This window comes from Daldinia vernicosa (assembly GCF_022497035.1).
Source record: "Daldinia vernicosa strain CBS 139.73 unplaced genomic scaffold F5Y00scaffold_38, whole genome shotgun sequence".
NCBI classification, from domain to species: Eukaryota; Fungi; Ascomycota; class Sordariomycetes; order Xylariales; family Hypoxylaceae; genus Daldinia; species Daldinia vernicosa.
The window spans coordinates 75,277-90,251 of NW_025953954.1; the positions used below are offsets into that span (position 1 = coordinate 75,277).

Sequence of the window (14,975 nt, forward strand, 5' to 3'; positions counted from 1 at the left end):
ACCGGCATAGGTACCTCACTGACCACTAGCGACACTATTCCCTCCCCCCACTCTACATAGGCTGATAGGTACCCCGCCTAGCCACTAAAGCCCTTCCCATTACCACCCACTCGGCCACTATGATGACCGTTACACCTGAATATCGGAACTCGTTTACCGGTACCAACTTTTTTATCTTTCGAATTTTGGTGTTTTTGCGCGGGTGAGATTCGGCCTTTTCTTTTTCTTCTTCTCCTTCTTCTTCTTCCAATTCCCTACCTAGCAGCAGACTATGGCCCCAAAAAAGAAGAAGACAAAACCAGTAGCCAATCCTGCTCGGGGCTTTGCTACAACGTCGATCGCCTCGAAGCCGAAACCGCGAGCTGAAATAGGTACCAAAGAACCGGCGCAAACCGCTACTGAGGGAGGGAAGCTCGATGCCCCTCCAACGTCGTCATCTCGCGATACCAATGCCCCACCATCGGATCCTAACTCCAACAATACACCCAAAACCTCTCAGCAGAAAGAGGTTCTAAGTCCAGAAGAGTTCGAGAGACAGCTAGAGGAGTCTGAGCTGCAGCTTCTAGTCGAGAAATACGCACAGAAAGTAAAGCGGGATGCCCAACGCCAAAAGTCTAGGCTCGAGACTGATCGTCGATTGCTTCGCGGACAAGCCGAGCCTTTAAATACTAGGAAATGGCTACCTCAAGAGCTTATGGACCACATCTTGGATTTGATCCAGGCTGAAAACCGCTTCGGTGCATCCTCGCTGGCACCAGAGAGTACAAATAGTAACGGCAAGCTACCCTCGGAGGAAGATTTGGTGATAAGGTTGTGGACCCTGCAGCAGACCCTGACGGGTGCCAGCTTTTCCGAGGACAAGGTTAAGGCCGTATTACAACACGTACTTGATATTGCTGCCACAATCGGTAGCACGAGTAAGGATAATATTTGGGGTTTGGAGGAAGCTCTAGACTGGCTCGCCCGCGAATGCACGAGAGACGAGCTCCATGAATACGATTATAAGGGTCGGCTCGCGAAGTCCCAAGCAGATACACCGGCAGACAGTCCTTTGCCGTCTGGTGCGAATACGCCTCGTCTTCTAGATTTCAATACTGGGCTGAAACCTACTGGTTCCAAGAATGGATCACCAGCTCTAAAACCAGCTGCTTCAAGGAAAGTTGCCATTGTCTGCCATGAAGATATTGAGCCTGATGATCTCATCCCTGCTTATCTTGAAACTAAGGCCAAATTATTCCAACTCCAGCGACCAAAGCAGGATAATAAAAAGGGGAAATTGGCTAAGAATCATAGCTCGAATAGCGCAAAACATTCCACCGCAGAACTATCAGGTGACGATTTAGAAGAAGCCAAATTACTAGCAAAGATCGAAAAAATTGAACAAGATGTACTTTTCGATAAGATTCTCGCCGAGCACCAATGGCGTACGGATCGTATAGAGCTGGAGAAGGAATTCGCAGCCAAGAAGAAGACGGAAGCAGAAGCAGAAGCGGAAGCTGAAGCTGAAGATGAGGCGAAGGAAAATCCCGACATATCCCATGGAGCAGAGTCGGATGATGATGATGAGATTACTAAGGAAGCTCAACGAATCGCAGCGGAGATTTTACAGCAAGATGACGACGATGACGATCAAGCTCTATCCGACCTTTTTGCGAGTCTCCCCGTTCAAGAAACTGATGCCGTAACGGGCAAGACGACCACCGTGATCAATGGAACAGATGGTGTCAAAATTACAATTCGCGATTTTGGTAAGTGGACGGGCGTTAGCCCGATGCGTGCTCTAGAGGAAGCTTGCAGATCAAGGTATTTCAAGGTGCCTCTGCCACTTGATGTCCGCTAAATTTTCTGTTTAGGGACTCCTCTGCCAAGATCATATATAAACATGTATCTGAGAATCCCTATTCCCACCGCCATCTAGTTTCTATCCAATGGTCTAAACCGCAGGAGCTCATACCAGTTCCTGAAATTCCGTCTATTGAAAGTGCTATTTCTCCTCAGCAATTCGTTTTCCAGATGGCCTCTATAGCGACCCCCGACTCCAAGCAGTCCGAAGCATATATTGCTACTTTAGCACTCTTCGTGATCTTTGGTTCCACCAAGGAAGAGAAAGTTTTCATGAGACTACCTGCAGCGTGGAGAGAATTATGGTCGGAGCTCGCAGAAGAGAAGAAGAACCAGACTGATGCTACAGACCGAGCTGCGATTAGGGAACTTCGCGCATTGGTTCGCGAAAAGCATGATCAAGAACTCGAAGACGGCGTACTTCTCCAAGGCGCTTTCAGGGGGCGCGCTTCACAGCGCAGTAACAACGAAGCAGGAGACGAATCGAACGCAGAGAGAGGAGCCGGGAACACGATCGGGTCGGAATACTATCAGAGGATATGGGCTGACAAGTCCAGTACACCGAGATTCCAATCTATGCTAGTTAGTTATCTATATCTATTGGATCTCTCAGGATGCAGCGTCTGACATATTTAGCAATTCCGAATGCAACTCCCGATGTGGCATTTTAGAGATCAAGTTCTCAGTGCTGTGGAGCGCGAACAAGTCGTTATCATCTGCGGAGAAACAGGATGGTATGTCTGAATTCCAAAGTATGAACGTCTTAGCTAACCAGTCTAATTCGCCCAGCGGCAAGAGCACGCAGGTGCCATCATTCCTTTTGGAACATCAGTTATCTCAAGGCCGACCATGCAAGATTTATTGCACAGAGCCTCGGCGTATATCCGCCATATCGCTCGCCCGTCGCGTCAGCGAAGAGCTCGGCGAGGGCAGAAATGATCTCGGTACCTCGAGATCTCTTGTGGGTTATTCTATTCGTCTAGAAGCGAATACATCAAAGGAGACTCGACTTGTTTATGCCACAACCGGTATAGTGATGAGGATGCTCGAGGGGTCTAATGAACTGCGCGAAATCACTCATCTCGTCCTCGACGAGGTCCACGAGCGCTCGATCGATTCTGATTTCTTGCTAATTGTACTGAAGAAGCTACTGATTCGAAGAAAAGACCTAAAGGTAGTCCTCATGTCTGCCACTGTCGATGCGGAGAGGTTCTCGAACTACTTGGGACGTGCACCCATTCTGAATGTGCCCGGTCGTACGTTCCCGGTACAAGTTAAATATCTAGAGGACGCCCTCGAGGCTACTGGATATGTACCTGACCAGCTTAGCCACGAGAAGATGACAGACTTGGATGATGACCCAGCAGAGATTGACGCTGCCGATTCCAATACTACTACGGCCGCCGCTAAGGAGCTACGACAATACTCGGCCAGAACTCGAAACACGCTATCTCAACTTGACGAATACCAAATCGATTTTGACCTCATCGTGCAACTAATTGGGCGAATAGCTGTTGATCCGACTTACATAAATTATAGCAAGGCGATACTGGTATTTCTTCCTGGAATTTCCGAGATTAGGACTCTGAATGACTCCTTACTGGGTGAGCCTTTCTTTCAAAGGGGCTGGGAGATATTCCCCTTGCACTCTACCATCGCTACCGAAGACCAGGAACGAGCATTCCTCGTCCCCCCAGATGGAGTGAGGAAAATCGTGTTGGCCACCAACATCGCAGAAACAGGAATCACCATTCCGGACGTAACTTGTGTTATTGATACTGGAAAGCATCGCGAGATGAGATTTGACGAGAGGAGACAGTTGTCGCGCCTCATCGATACGTTTATCTCGAGGGCGAACGCTAAACAGCGACGAGGACGAGCAGGACGTGTTCAAGAGGGCCTCTGCTTCCATCTCTTTACAAAATACCGACATGATCACTTGATGAGCGATCAGCAGACTCCAGAGATGCTACGGCTCTCATTACAGGACCTGGCTATACGTGTCAAAATCTGCAAGATCGGTGGGATCGAGGAGACGTTGGGTGAAGCTCTCGATGCGCCATCCGCTAAAAATATCCGTAGAGCCATTGATGCTCTTATCGATGTACGAGCTCTTACAAACACCGAAGAATTGACCCCATTAGGACATCAATTAGCAAGACTACCTCTTGACGTATTCCTCGGCAAGCTTATCCTTCAGGGTACTATTTTCAAGTGTCTCGATATGGCTATTACCGTAGCCGCTATTTTATCATCCAAATCACCATTTACTGCACCTTTTGGTCAACGAAGCCAAGCCGACCAGGCGCGTAAAGCGTTCAGGAGGGGTGATTCCGATTTACTTACTGTATACAACGCTTACCAAGGCTGGAAGAAGGTGTGCCAGACAGCTAACAACGATTTCCAATACTGCAAGAAGAATTTCCTGTCTCCGCAAACACTGTCCAACATTGAGGATCTAAAGGGTCAGCTGCTCGTTGCGCTCGCAGACTCGGGTTTCTTACAACTTACCGACGATGAGCGACGCACGCTGAACCGTCTCCGATACTCTAACCGACGACGTCAGTTCTACGACCTTCCCCAGCGCGTTAATATCCACAGCGACAACGACGTTATCGCGGCGTCCGTAATCGCGTGGAGCTTTTATCCGAAACTCTTGGTCCGCGAGGGCAAAGGATTCCGCAATGTCGGAAACAACCAGAGTATCAGCCTTCACCCGTCGAGCGTCAACAAGGGGCACATGGAGCTTCGGTGGCTATCCTACTATCATATCATGCAGTCAAAACAGTAAGTCATTATATGTACATGCGGATCGTTGTGAATATTCCGAAACTAACGAGACAGGTTTCTCAATGCTCATGAGACCACGGCCGTCGAGAATTTTGCCATCGCCCTACTATGTGGCGACGTGCGTATTGACGTAAGTATCCCATCTTGCTTCCTCCCAGTCCGGGCTGTATCCCCATAATTACCCTTTCCTTTGGATATTCAAGCCAGATATAACCAACCTCCTTGCGTACGGAACAACTAACAAGAAAAAAAGATGTACGCAGGCGTCATCGTGCTCGACGGCAACCGCGCGCGCTTTAGCGTATCCGACTGGAAAACAATGCTCGCCATCAAGGCGCTACGAACGCGACTCCGCGACGTGCTCACGCGCTCGTTCCGCATGCCCGGCAAGCTGCTCACGGCCCAGCAGGAGAAGTGGCTCGACGCATGGCAGCGCGTCTTCAGCCAGGACTTCGGCAGTAAGGCCTAGGATGCCGTTTCGATGCCTTGTCCGACGGTAGTAGAAATTCTGCGGTTTAGGAAGTAAAAGGCGGCGTTGGCGGAGTAGACGTCACGGTTATGGCAGTCCGTCGGTACGGATTAGGGAGATGAAAGATTACGCAAACAATGCCTTGGTCGGTTGCTTGTATACATAGGTAGGTACCTATCATATCACATGTACCGTGTTCTGGGGTGGATGGGTAGGTAGTTAAAAGACCAAAATGGACCTAAAGGTATTGCACGTCCGCGTTTGGAATTGTCTTCCCTTTGCCTCCCTATTTTGCTCTCATAGATCCGGTCCACGCGTGGTTCTGCGGAGGCGAGGATATTAGGGTGGAAGGGAGAGTAGGTACAACCATAGCAGTTCGAATACATATTCGCCTCGTAAAGATTCCTAACCCGGCGTCTGCTTGCGTGTTAAGCCTATAGGGGCACGCAACGCATAGTGAGTGTTTTTCCAAAACCAATGGAGTACATGAGAATACTTCATTCAACCATGTAAAACGCACCACGCAAATACCTCGATCTAAACGTCGATTTCATCATCTTCAAATAAACTGAAATTACAATTCAGCTAAATGACTAACGTAAATACATTGACTATGAGCCCGTCCGCCCATCCATGCAACCAAGCCAGATGAGCAGGTTAAAAATGCTAGATGAGAGCGTATGATGAAGAACCATGCAAATAAGAAGCCCTTGTTTGGAAATGACATTGTGATGAATACTCGAGAACACCTCGTACCAACCCTCCCCTTTCATCTCCCTTTCCAATGAGTTCGACCTCGAACCGAACCTGACCGAAACCGAAAACCGATGATGCCATGAATGTCATGCCTGTTCATTTGCCTTTCGTACCCCTTTTTCTTATATATTTTTTTTGCATCTCCTTACTGTCTTCTCCACTTCTCTCGCACGTAGAATAATTAGATAATCTTAATGCCGGGGGTATCAAAGGAAGGAATATCAACTCGAGCAACAGTTATTACTCGACTTCCGCGCCAAAAACATGCTCCGTAATTACCTCGCCTCCTTTTAGTTGAATGTATGCATCATGAAATGCGCATCATATGCACCGTCTACCATTTGTTTAGGCCTTTCCTATCCCGTTGATGACTTGGGCGGCTCCAGCTTGATCGTCCTTATTAGCACCACTGCCTCCGTTTCCCGAGTTGAGGAACATGGCCTTGAAATCGGCATTATTCTTAGGCTTCACGGCAGGCCCAGTGCCATTCGTATCTGCGGCTTGATTGTCCGCCTTCTTGTCATCTTTCTTCGCTACGACAAAGCCTAGTCCTCGCTTCGCTCCACCTCGTCCGAGAGCCGGTCTGCGAACATTCTGAGGAGGGAGTATGAAACTAGCCTCCTTCGAGCCTCCTTTATGATTAGAGATTTTCCCCTTGCCAGTGACGATCTTAGTCTCCCTTACTTCGCTCTTCTGCTCGAACAGTTCCGCCGTAGTGCCTGTGTGGAGCCGACGTCCGGGTGCGATCTCGAATCCATCTAGGGCTAATGCAGCTCGTCCAGTCGTTGCCACATCTGCAAACTCGACGATAGCACCCTGATGGTCGGGTCGTAGAACAAGCTTCACAATATGGCCATGCTTCTCGACGGCAGCTCGGACGCGTGCATCATTGACGGTGTCTGGTATGTTCATGATGGCCATTGTGCGTTCCTTGATCTCTCTTCGCGTCGGGTTGTGACCTTCATTGCCAGGTTCGCCAAATCCGTCCGTCATATTTATGTCACCATCTCCGCTAGGAGCAGGCGACGCTGAGGGCCGGTCTCCTTTACTCGTAGCAAATGGTTTGAAGTTTGTCTCTTTGCTAGATTCGACCGAGAGGACCTGCGACTTGAATTTAGTCTTGTCGAGCTCGAGAGCATTCTCGGCTGCATCCCTCGTCTCGAAAGCAACGTATGCGGTGCCCAGACTTTTACCGCCGAGATTTCTCATGATGCGCACATGTGTTACCTTGCCGTATTTACCACACATTTCTTGAAGATCGATATCGTTCGCAGAAGGGTCTACATTCCTGAGCCGAATCTCTCGACCTTCTGCGACGGCACCTTCGCGGTCCTTCTTCCGACCAGGATCTGAGTATCTGGACTGCAACTTAAATTTACCTTCCAGGAGCTTCCCGTCAAGTAGTGTCGCCTTGCGAGCAGATTCCTGATCTTTAAAAGAAACGTAACAGAATCGGCGATGGGTATTGAACTTGAGAGACGGGAAGCGCACGCTGAAGACTTCACCGCAGTCTTGGAAGAGACGGCGGATGTACTCTTCATCAGCAGTAGGAGGGTAGTTGGTTACGAAGAGAGTTAAGCCGGTACCGGGTTTAACGTTGATCTGATTTTGGTTGAAGAATTTCTGGTCTCGCAGGAGAGCAGACTGCACATCCTCTGTTGATCTAAATTCGATCAAAGCGGAGCTGGACTCGCCATCCTTCTCCGTGTAAACGTCGAGACTGTTAATGTGCCCGTATTCCCTGAAATATTTACGAATAGCCGTCTGCGTCACATCGACAGGTAGGTTCGTGACCATGACTGAAGTATTTTCTCGGTCACGTTTCAGCATCTGCTCGTTAGCCGCGCTATTTATGCCATCAACCTCTACGCTCTTCACTCGCTTGTTTAGACCCTGAGACGTGTCGCCTGGTGTAGTTTCTCGCTTCCTTTTAGAGCCAGACGGTGATTCCGGCGCCGCAGCGTCCTCTACGTTCGAGTTGAAGGCTGCTTGCTCCTGCTGCTGGACTTGTTGCAGGTGGGAGGCGTAAGCGGCCTCTGCTTGCTCTCGTTCGCGGCGCTTGGCAACCTCCTGCCGAGCTTGATAAACTGTGTCAAGAGCGCGATGGAGAGTATCGGACCGCTCGTAGTCGTTGCAATGCTGGAGATATACTTCCATAATCCGTTCGGGCCAGTCTAGCTTTGGTCGCGCCATAGCACGTTGCAGGACGTTGGTAGCGAGGCCCGGAACTCGTATGATTTTAGTGCCACCAACCGGCGTGGCTGGAGTAGGACTTCGGGGCTTCGGCTTGGAGGAGTACACCATCATCTCCCAGAGATAGTAGTTAAGCCAGAAGTCGTAGCTATCTGCCAGCAGAGACTGGCTAGCCATACGATCCCAGTAGCTGCGCGCCTCGTCAATTTCACCCTTTACTTCGGTGAGATACTGGATAAGAATACGCTGCAGCCTGTAGTTGGGGTCTCCCTGATACGCATCCTTATACAAACGCCTGCCCCATAGGTCAACATCCTCTAAAGCAGCCAGCAGTCCGACCTCGGCAACATCGGCGGCGTCCTCGGGGGCGTTTGGGTCCATGGCAGTCCGCTTCAGAAAGCCGCACCAGGCAGTGTACATATCCAAAACGCTCGTCATGCCGTTCCTATCGAGTTCTTTCGTACTCGTGGCAGCATGCTTGATCGACTCGACGTTGTGAAAAGAGAGACCTGCTTCCTCGGCAGTTAAGATGTACCGAGACCAAAGGGGGCCAGACCATGGGCAGTGCGACGTAGCTCGCTGGTAGAAATCCAGCAAGTTAGGGAGGGGCAGCTGGTGCGCTGATGTCCTAGCCTGCTGTTGTAATCCAGAGAGATAAATAGCGGCGTCGCTCCAAACTTCTTCGTCAAAAGTAAATATACCACTCAGCGCTCTCGCAAACAGTCCGAAACACAGTGATACGGACAGTGCAACATTCCTTGCCTTTTTTACCTGCAACATCTCCCAACTCAGATACTCCTTCATGATGGTCTTCTGTGCCTCTTGATCACCTGACTTGGCAGCCTTGTTCAGCCTCAGCTCATAAGGCTCTCTTGCCTCGTACGCGGCCTTTGCTCCTTGCGCGCTAGCGGTCATCTCCTTGAACTCAGACTCGTATGCGGCATTGTTATACGTGCTTAGAAAACTAGAGAACATCTGCGAAGTGTTGTCCCATGTTGAGTGGGGCACCTGAAGTCGGTCACGAAAGAGGTGCGATATGCGCTTCACACCAACGGGTGTTCGAGTTCTGGCCAGCTGCTCGAGCTCTATCGAGACCCAACGGTTCCAAAACTCGTGGCTATCGTTGATGCGGTACTTGATGGCCTCGTAGCCTTCGCTCCAAAGACTAAGGGCGGCATCGAAAGAGAAAAGCTCGCGACCTAGCTGCCGCTCCTCCTCGGGCCATCCAGCCTCGCTCGTCTGGCAATCAGTAAAGAGTGACCAAAACCATTCGCAGTAAGATAGCCAGATCTTCAAGCTTCCCGGCTCGGATGAGACGGCGCTCTTGAAGAGCTCAACAACCTTGACACGCGCCTCGAGATCGGTAGCATGGCGGCTTTCTTCGTCGACGTAAGCTAACCAATTATCCTCACCCACTGGCTTCGCCATTTTGTCCTTGTATCGCGCAAAGACAGCCCGGCCGGCTTCATGTGTTTCGCGACAGTAGGTAAAATCTACGCTCGAATCGTTTTAGGCTGCGGTCGGGTTTTGTTTATTCGACTTTGCGCTCCAGAACTATCCCTCTCCGCAAACGGCAAACCTGTCCTTTTCTCGATACGCGACTGGCTTAGTCGAAACTGGGGACCCAGGACACAATGATTGGCCGGGTCCAAGAATCCGATCGGTTAGAGACGATATCGAGACGAGATACGTAACGTATCGTGCTGCAGTTACGTGTGTGTGAGATGTAATATGCGTTATGTAGGCAGTATGGGTCGTCCAGGTTAGAAGTATACGATGTATGGTCTAAGACGGGGTGCGCGTGCGCAGGTTGCTATGTACGGACGATATGTACTGTAAATTGCCTAACCTTGGGGAAAGGATTGCGAGATGGAAACAGACGAAAAAAAAAAAGTAATAAAATGATCAACACGCGACGGAGAATTTTTAGTTAGGCAAGTTGATACCGCGGCTGGGTCTCGAATTTGCGATCGGCGACTCGTTTCTCGGTATTGGGGGATAAAGAAGAACGGCGGGTTAATTTATTTTTGATGAACCTTTTTTTTAAGATTCACTAAAACATCGCCGGAAAAAAACCTAAATGTTGCGCGTTTTCCTTTCCTCTGACTCTGACTCTCTATTTTCGAACTTTCTCAGCCACCTTCTGTCTCCCAAATAACTTCACCTCGTAAAAGTAGACAACGAGAGAAGAGATGTTGATGATAAGTCAGATGGGTCCGGGCAACTAATAAAAATATAAAAAAAGAGATAAGTCTTAGGATTAGGTATTACATGCCCCACTTAAAGATACATGTAGGTACGGAAGGTGCAAGTACCTAAATTTATGCTAGTGGGAGATCGCTGTAAGTTTATTATGGATTAGGTACGATAGGTACCGAGTTAGAGGCCGACCCTAACGTACTGTACCTGAAATGCACGGTACATACAAAGACCCTTTGAAGTCCTATTACTTCCGTGCAGATCCCCCCGCTAGTCCGCCTTATTCCTTTGATTATTTGGTACCTGTCTCCCTACCTTAGGTATATATGCTACCAGATAATCATATAATCATATGAGCAAAAGAGAGCTACTATGTAAAGTGTTAAAATACGCCGCATTCGGCGCATTCGGCATTGCGGACGCTTCTACCTATCTAAGCGCTATCTCGCTAGGCTACGTAGCTACATATGTAAAGCTAGGACTTATACAGGTAGGTAGGTCGAGTATTATGGTATTAGTATATACTGCCAGATTGTGTAGAGAAAACTAAATGAAGTGGCACGACAACAAGGCCAAGGAAAGGGTCTGGCTGTTGATCTGGCTGTACCCGAGGTTCTAAAGATGGTTCTAGGCCATCCCTAGCACACTTAGCACATTTATTAACCCCTAGTAACCCCCGAATTGATGGACGCTGCAGGTGCCAACCGAATCATTTACGGTGATGCAGACGATGCCGTACCCGCAATGTCGTCATTTTGTCTTACAGCGGCCCCCCCTTGTGGACCCCCCTTGTGGCTTTTCTTGGCTGCATGGGAGAGGTTACCACGGAGCACCGAGGTCTTACGATTTTCCACCGTATTATTTTAATCCATTTCGAAAATCCATTCGACTGTAAAATCCATTTTTCAATTTTTTATTACTCCAAAGTCCGGATCAGCCACGCCCCCTCCCCCGTTTTACATATTTACATACCACGTGTATTGATCTGCCAGTCTGTCTACCTAAAGCCAGATAGGTATCTTAAGCCAGGTTACCTATTATCTACCTACCTAACTTATTCATGTATTAAAATCAACCGTCACGTAACATCGACAACAAAACAACAGCCATAACCTGTCGAACAGACTACCTAGGTAGCCGTTTCGAATACTTCCTACTACTCTTTACGAGTTTTTTCTATCTTGATTTAGATATCAGTATTCCATATTAATGCTGTCCCGTCATATTTCCTATTATTCAATAGTTACTATCAATGGTTATTAACTACCTACCTAATACCTTATTTGGGGAATAGAGACGACATATTCATCAAATTAGATATCCTCGCATGTTAAAACCCACTTCACATAAGACTGTAGATCTAACATCTCCTCTTATTAAATTGCATGCATATATATGACAATATCTGAAACGGTTCTTACGAAAAAGGAACGCAATAACCAACAATATTGTCAGCACAACTGTGCCCCGTTGCTGATCTATCTTTACGTCTTGCACATGACAAGATCGTGAAGTACGTAAACTCTCAAGCTTACAAAAGCAGAGCCAAAAGATCGTTAGCAAAGTACATCAAATCTTCTCACGTCATCCGGTTCGATTCGTATGGGTAATATTTGTTAGTCACCTTAACGGTATAGTTCCTAGGTACGTAATGAATACAGATCTATCGGTTATTGCTAGAGTCTTCCTCCTCGTCTATTGTATCATCCCCCGCGTTAAAATCGAAGCATTGGGTCCATCTCCCTGACGATACGGATAACAAGCAGGTTTCTCAATCCCATTAAGCTACATATCATTCAGGGGCGGTTACACGCATCAATAGCTAACACGCAGAATATCAATATTTTCTATTCGACAAGATATGGTTCTGCCGCCGGACGCTCTGGATTTTATATAACACCCTATTGAATCACACCTAGATGAGCCCATATACCGGATCTTGGGGTGGATCGACGTAGCACTTCGGAACGCTCCCCACGGGGTTTCGACGAGCAGATGCTCTACCGAGAAAATATACCATGTCTTTATGACAAATTAAATCGTGGAGGCAATTATATGAGTGACAGTATCGACGAAGACTTCTGCAATTCCGATTGGTGGCCCGGTAAGTTTCAGAAGCCTTCAAGTTAACAATATACATGAAAAGATATTTCCTCCGCTTTCCAAAAAATCATCCCGGCGCCGATGGAAGCCATGTTCGGTATTCCCGAAATATTATGGGTGGGTGCTATTATTGCCTATCGTTCAGCTTCGGCCCAACGGTATCCTAAGGTTTCACGAGTAAACACGCCCTTAAGGCTTCTCCAATACGTATAATTGTAAGCTACTAACATAGCACGTGCCGAAAAGCAGTGCCCCTCTAGTGACAAGTCTCGTTCACCTAGGTGAAGAACCCGAAGCACCGGGCATACATAGTAGTAACTCGTGAAGTTCCACCCAGGAAGCGCCTTGAAATTGGGCAACAAGCCGGAAGATCACCCGTCTTTCAGTGTTATTAGGAAGAGTCCACTTGTCGTTCATCTAGGCGTCATAATCAGGCCATCAGATCTGACCTATCAGAAAGTCAGGTCTGGAACTCAAGCAAATACATTGCCGGAAAGGGGCCTCCTATTGGGAGAACTCAGTTTCCAGCCCGCGCTTTTCAGTTCCTTGAACTCTTTGAACTTATCGGGCACAAATCTCTCGGAGAGTCTTCCAAGCCGGCTTTTTCCACGCCGAGCTCCCCCCGGCGCGGATCATTACCACGTAGTGACGCACGAGTGCCATTCCCGACAAAGAAGCTGCCGTTGCAGCAATCACACATTGATGAGCACCCCGCCAGAGACTACTACCACACGCACACCGCTTCTAGAACGTGATGTCCATTAGATAAGACGTCGTTTATGTTTTTTTACCAGGAGAATATGCATCTCCGAGGCATTTAGGGGAAGGTTATCCGAACCTATCTACGCGCTTGCGAACAAAAGGATGACATATCATCTCGCTTTCTCTAGGCTACGGGAAATCCGGTTCAAATCGAGGGCCGTCTCCTTTGTCTTAGCCTCGACTAAACTCTAGCTCCCAGCTAAGTATATATACCTCAATTAGAATAAAGAGGTAGTGAACTAGATAAACTGAGCCGTATATATCTACGCCTTTACGTACTCGGTTAAATTTATCCTTTGATCTATGGAAGCTGTTCAAGGTTCATAAATTGGGAATTAGTACCCGGGGGCTTTTATAAGTGACGTTCAAATAGATTTACGGGTCAGACCCTTGAACGGGAGGACTCAGTTATATAATTAGATGACCTCCTTTCATAGCTAAACATTGGTTGTATAATGTAGGGTTACCATTCATTGAGCCACGAACTCTGTCCCAAGATATCATATCACACTTTTATCCCAGCCTCTAGTTTCACAGGAGTAGAATACTAGAGCTATCTCTATAGATATGACTTCAGGTGTAGCGTAACTGAGCTTAACCCCATCTGAAAGTCTCTGAATTATATTGCATATTTTCCAATTTAACTATCACGCTCATCTACACGAGCCTTTTCATATCCAAAGTCACTTCTACATGGTACTATCTACAAGATCTCCTGTACACGAGTTAGTATGAGTGCTCGTTGAGAAATAGCACTTGATATATAGGTGTGTGATACCTCGTTGGAACCTCAAATGCACGAAGAATGTAGAATGATAAGTCGATACCAGGTAACATCTGGGGCCTTAAATATCGAAACGATTAACAGTGTGAGGTGGGAAAGAAGCTAGTACTAGGACAAGAACATTAGCCACGGCCAATCCTCTGATGCCGAGTGCTTCAGTCCAAGGAAAACGGTGAAGAAGACGGTTCAATTTATATTTCTTTTATGCGCCGCCGATTTAGGTCCCATATTCCGGGCACGAAGCATGATGGCAAGTTACATTTGATTTCCGCAACCCTTCGGGTTTCCATTCGCATATTGAAGGTGATTCCGCGCTCTTTTCCCTAGGTGAATTGAAATGGAACTGCATTATGCCTCCCGGACTTAAAAGTCCTACACTTTAATGCTGGGAATCATCACAACTATGTGTACCTGCCTGTTATAACTATGATCGACCATAGAGGGTGTATCAGTTATATATGAGACTACAGCGAAACTGGGTCTAATGACCAACAAGAATATCGGAATTGGTAGTTAATAACCGAGCACCATATTTTGTTACTACCTCACTTGTGATTATAGCTCAAGGGCTATGACACAGTTGTTCCTCATGTCAGAATCATTAGCCACAATGAGGACGCGTTTGAGACCCTGGTGATGTGTATCGTGCGGAATGGTCAAATATAGATTTGTAGGAGACAGTGTTCCGTAGGACCCTAACTATAGCATACCACTCTCAGGATTAAGTAACAAGGCTTAACACAAGTAGACCTCCGAGCGATCCCAAGTGCTGACTAGATATATCCTTAGTAGTACCGATATTTCGGTGGCTCGAAGAGAAGAATTGGGACGCATGATATGAATATATTAGTATATACGCTATCTGCGGCCACAAATACGGCCTTACAGAGAGTTGGATGATAGACCTAGTATTATTATGCCTAATTCATGGTGTCTCCATCTTTGAGCCCCTGAGTATCGGAAGAGGCATTGGTTTTCTTGGGGCTACCACAACCTCCTGAACTCCAGGTAAAACCATTTAACATATCCAATATATCATGAAGTTAAGAGTTCTAATGTATTAAGCTAACTAGGTTG

At 47.7% G+C, this 14,975-nt stretch overlaps 2 protein-coding genes across 2 annotated transcripts; one reads left to right on the forward strand and one right to left on the reverse strand.

Annotated features, from left to right (window-relative positions):
- The first annotated feature begins 73 nt into the window (after positions 1-73).
- Positions 74-5,474, forward strand: F5Y00DRAFT_242472 (P-loop containing nucleoside triphosphate hydrolase protein). The gene is made up of 6 exons (XM_048008523.1): positions 74-1,803; positions 1,854-2,424; positions 2,479-2,576; positions 2,632-4,629; positions 4,687-4,762; positions 4,886-5,474. Exons 1-6 carry the CDS (start codon positions 272-274, stop codon positions 5,099-5,101), a joined length of 4,491 nt encoding a protein of 1,496 aa, XP_047862897.1. The 5' UTR covers positions 74-271; the 3' UTR covers positions 5,102-5,474.
- Positions 5,475-6,202: 728 nt separating this feature from the next.
- F5Y00DRAFT_263991 (uncharacterized protein) lies at positions 6,203-9,478 on the reverse strand (the record flags this gene model as incomplete). Its single annotated transcript, XM_048011585.1, has 1 exon — positions 6,203-9,478. The coding sequence occupies one exon, from the start codon at positions 9,476-9,478 to the stop codon at positions 6,203-6,205; it is 3,276 nt and encodes a 1,091-aa protein (XP_047862898.1).
- Positions 9,479-14,975: the final 5,497 nt, after the last annotated feature.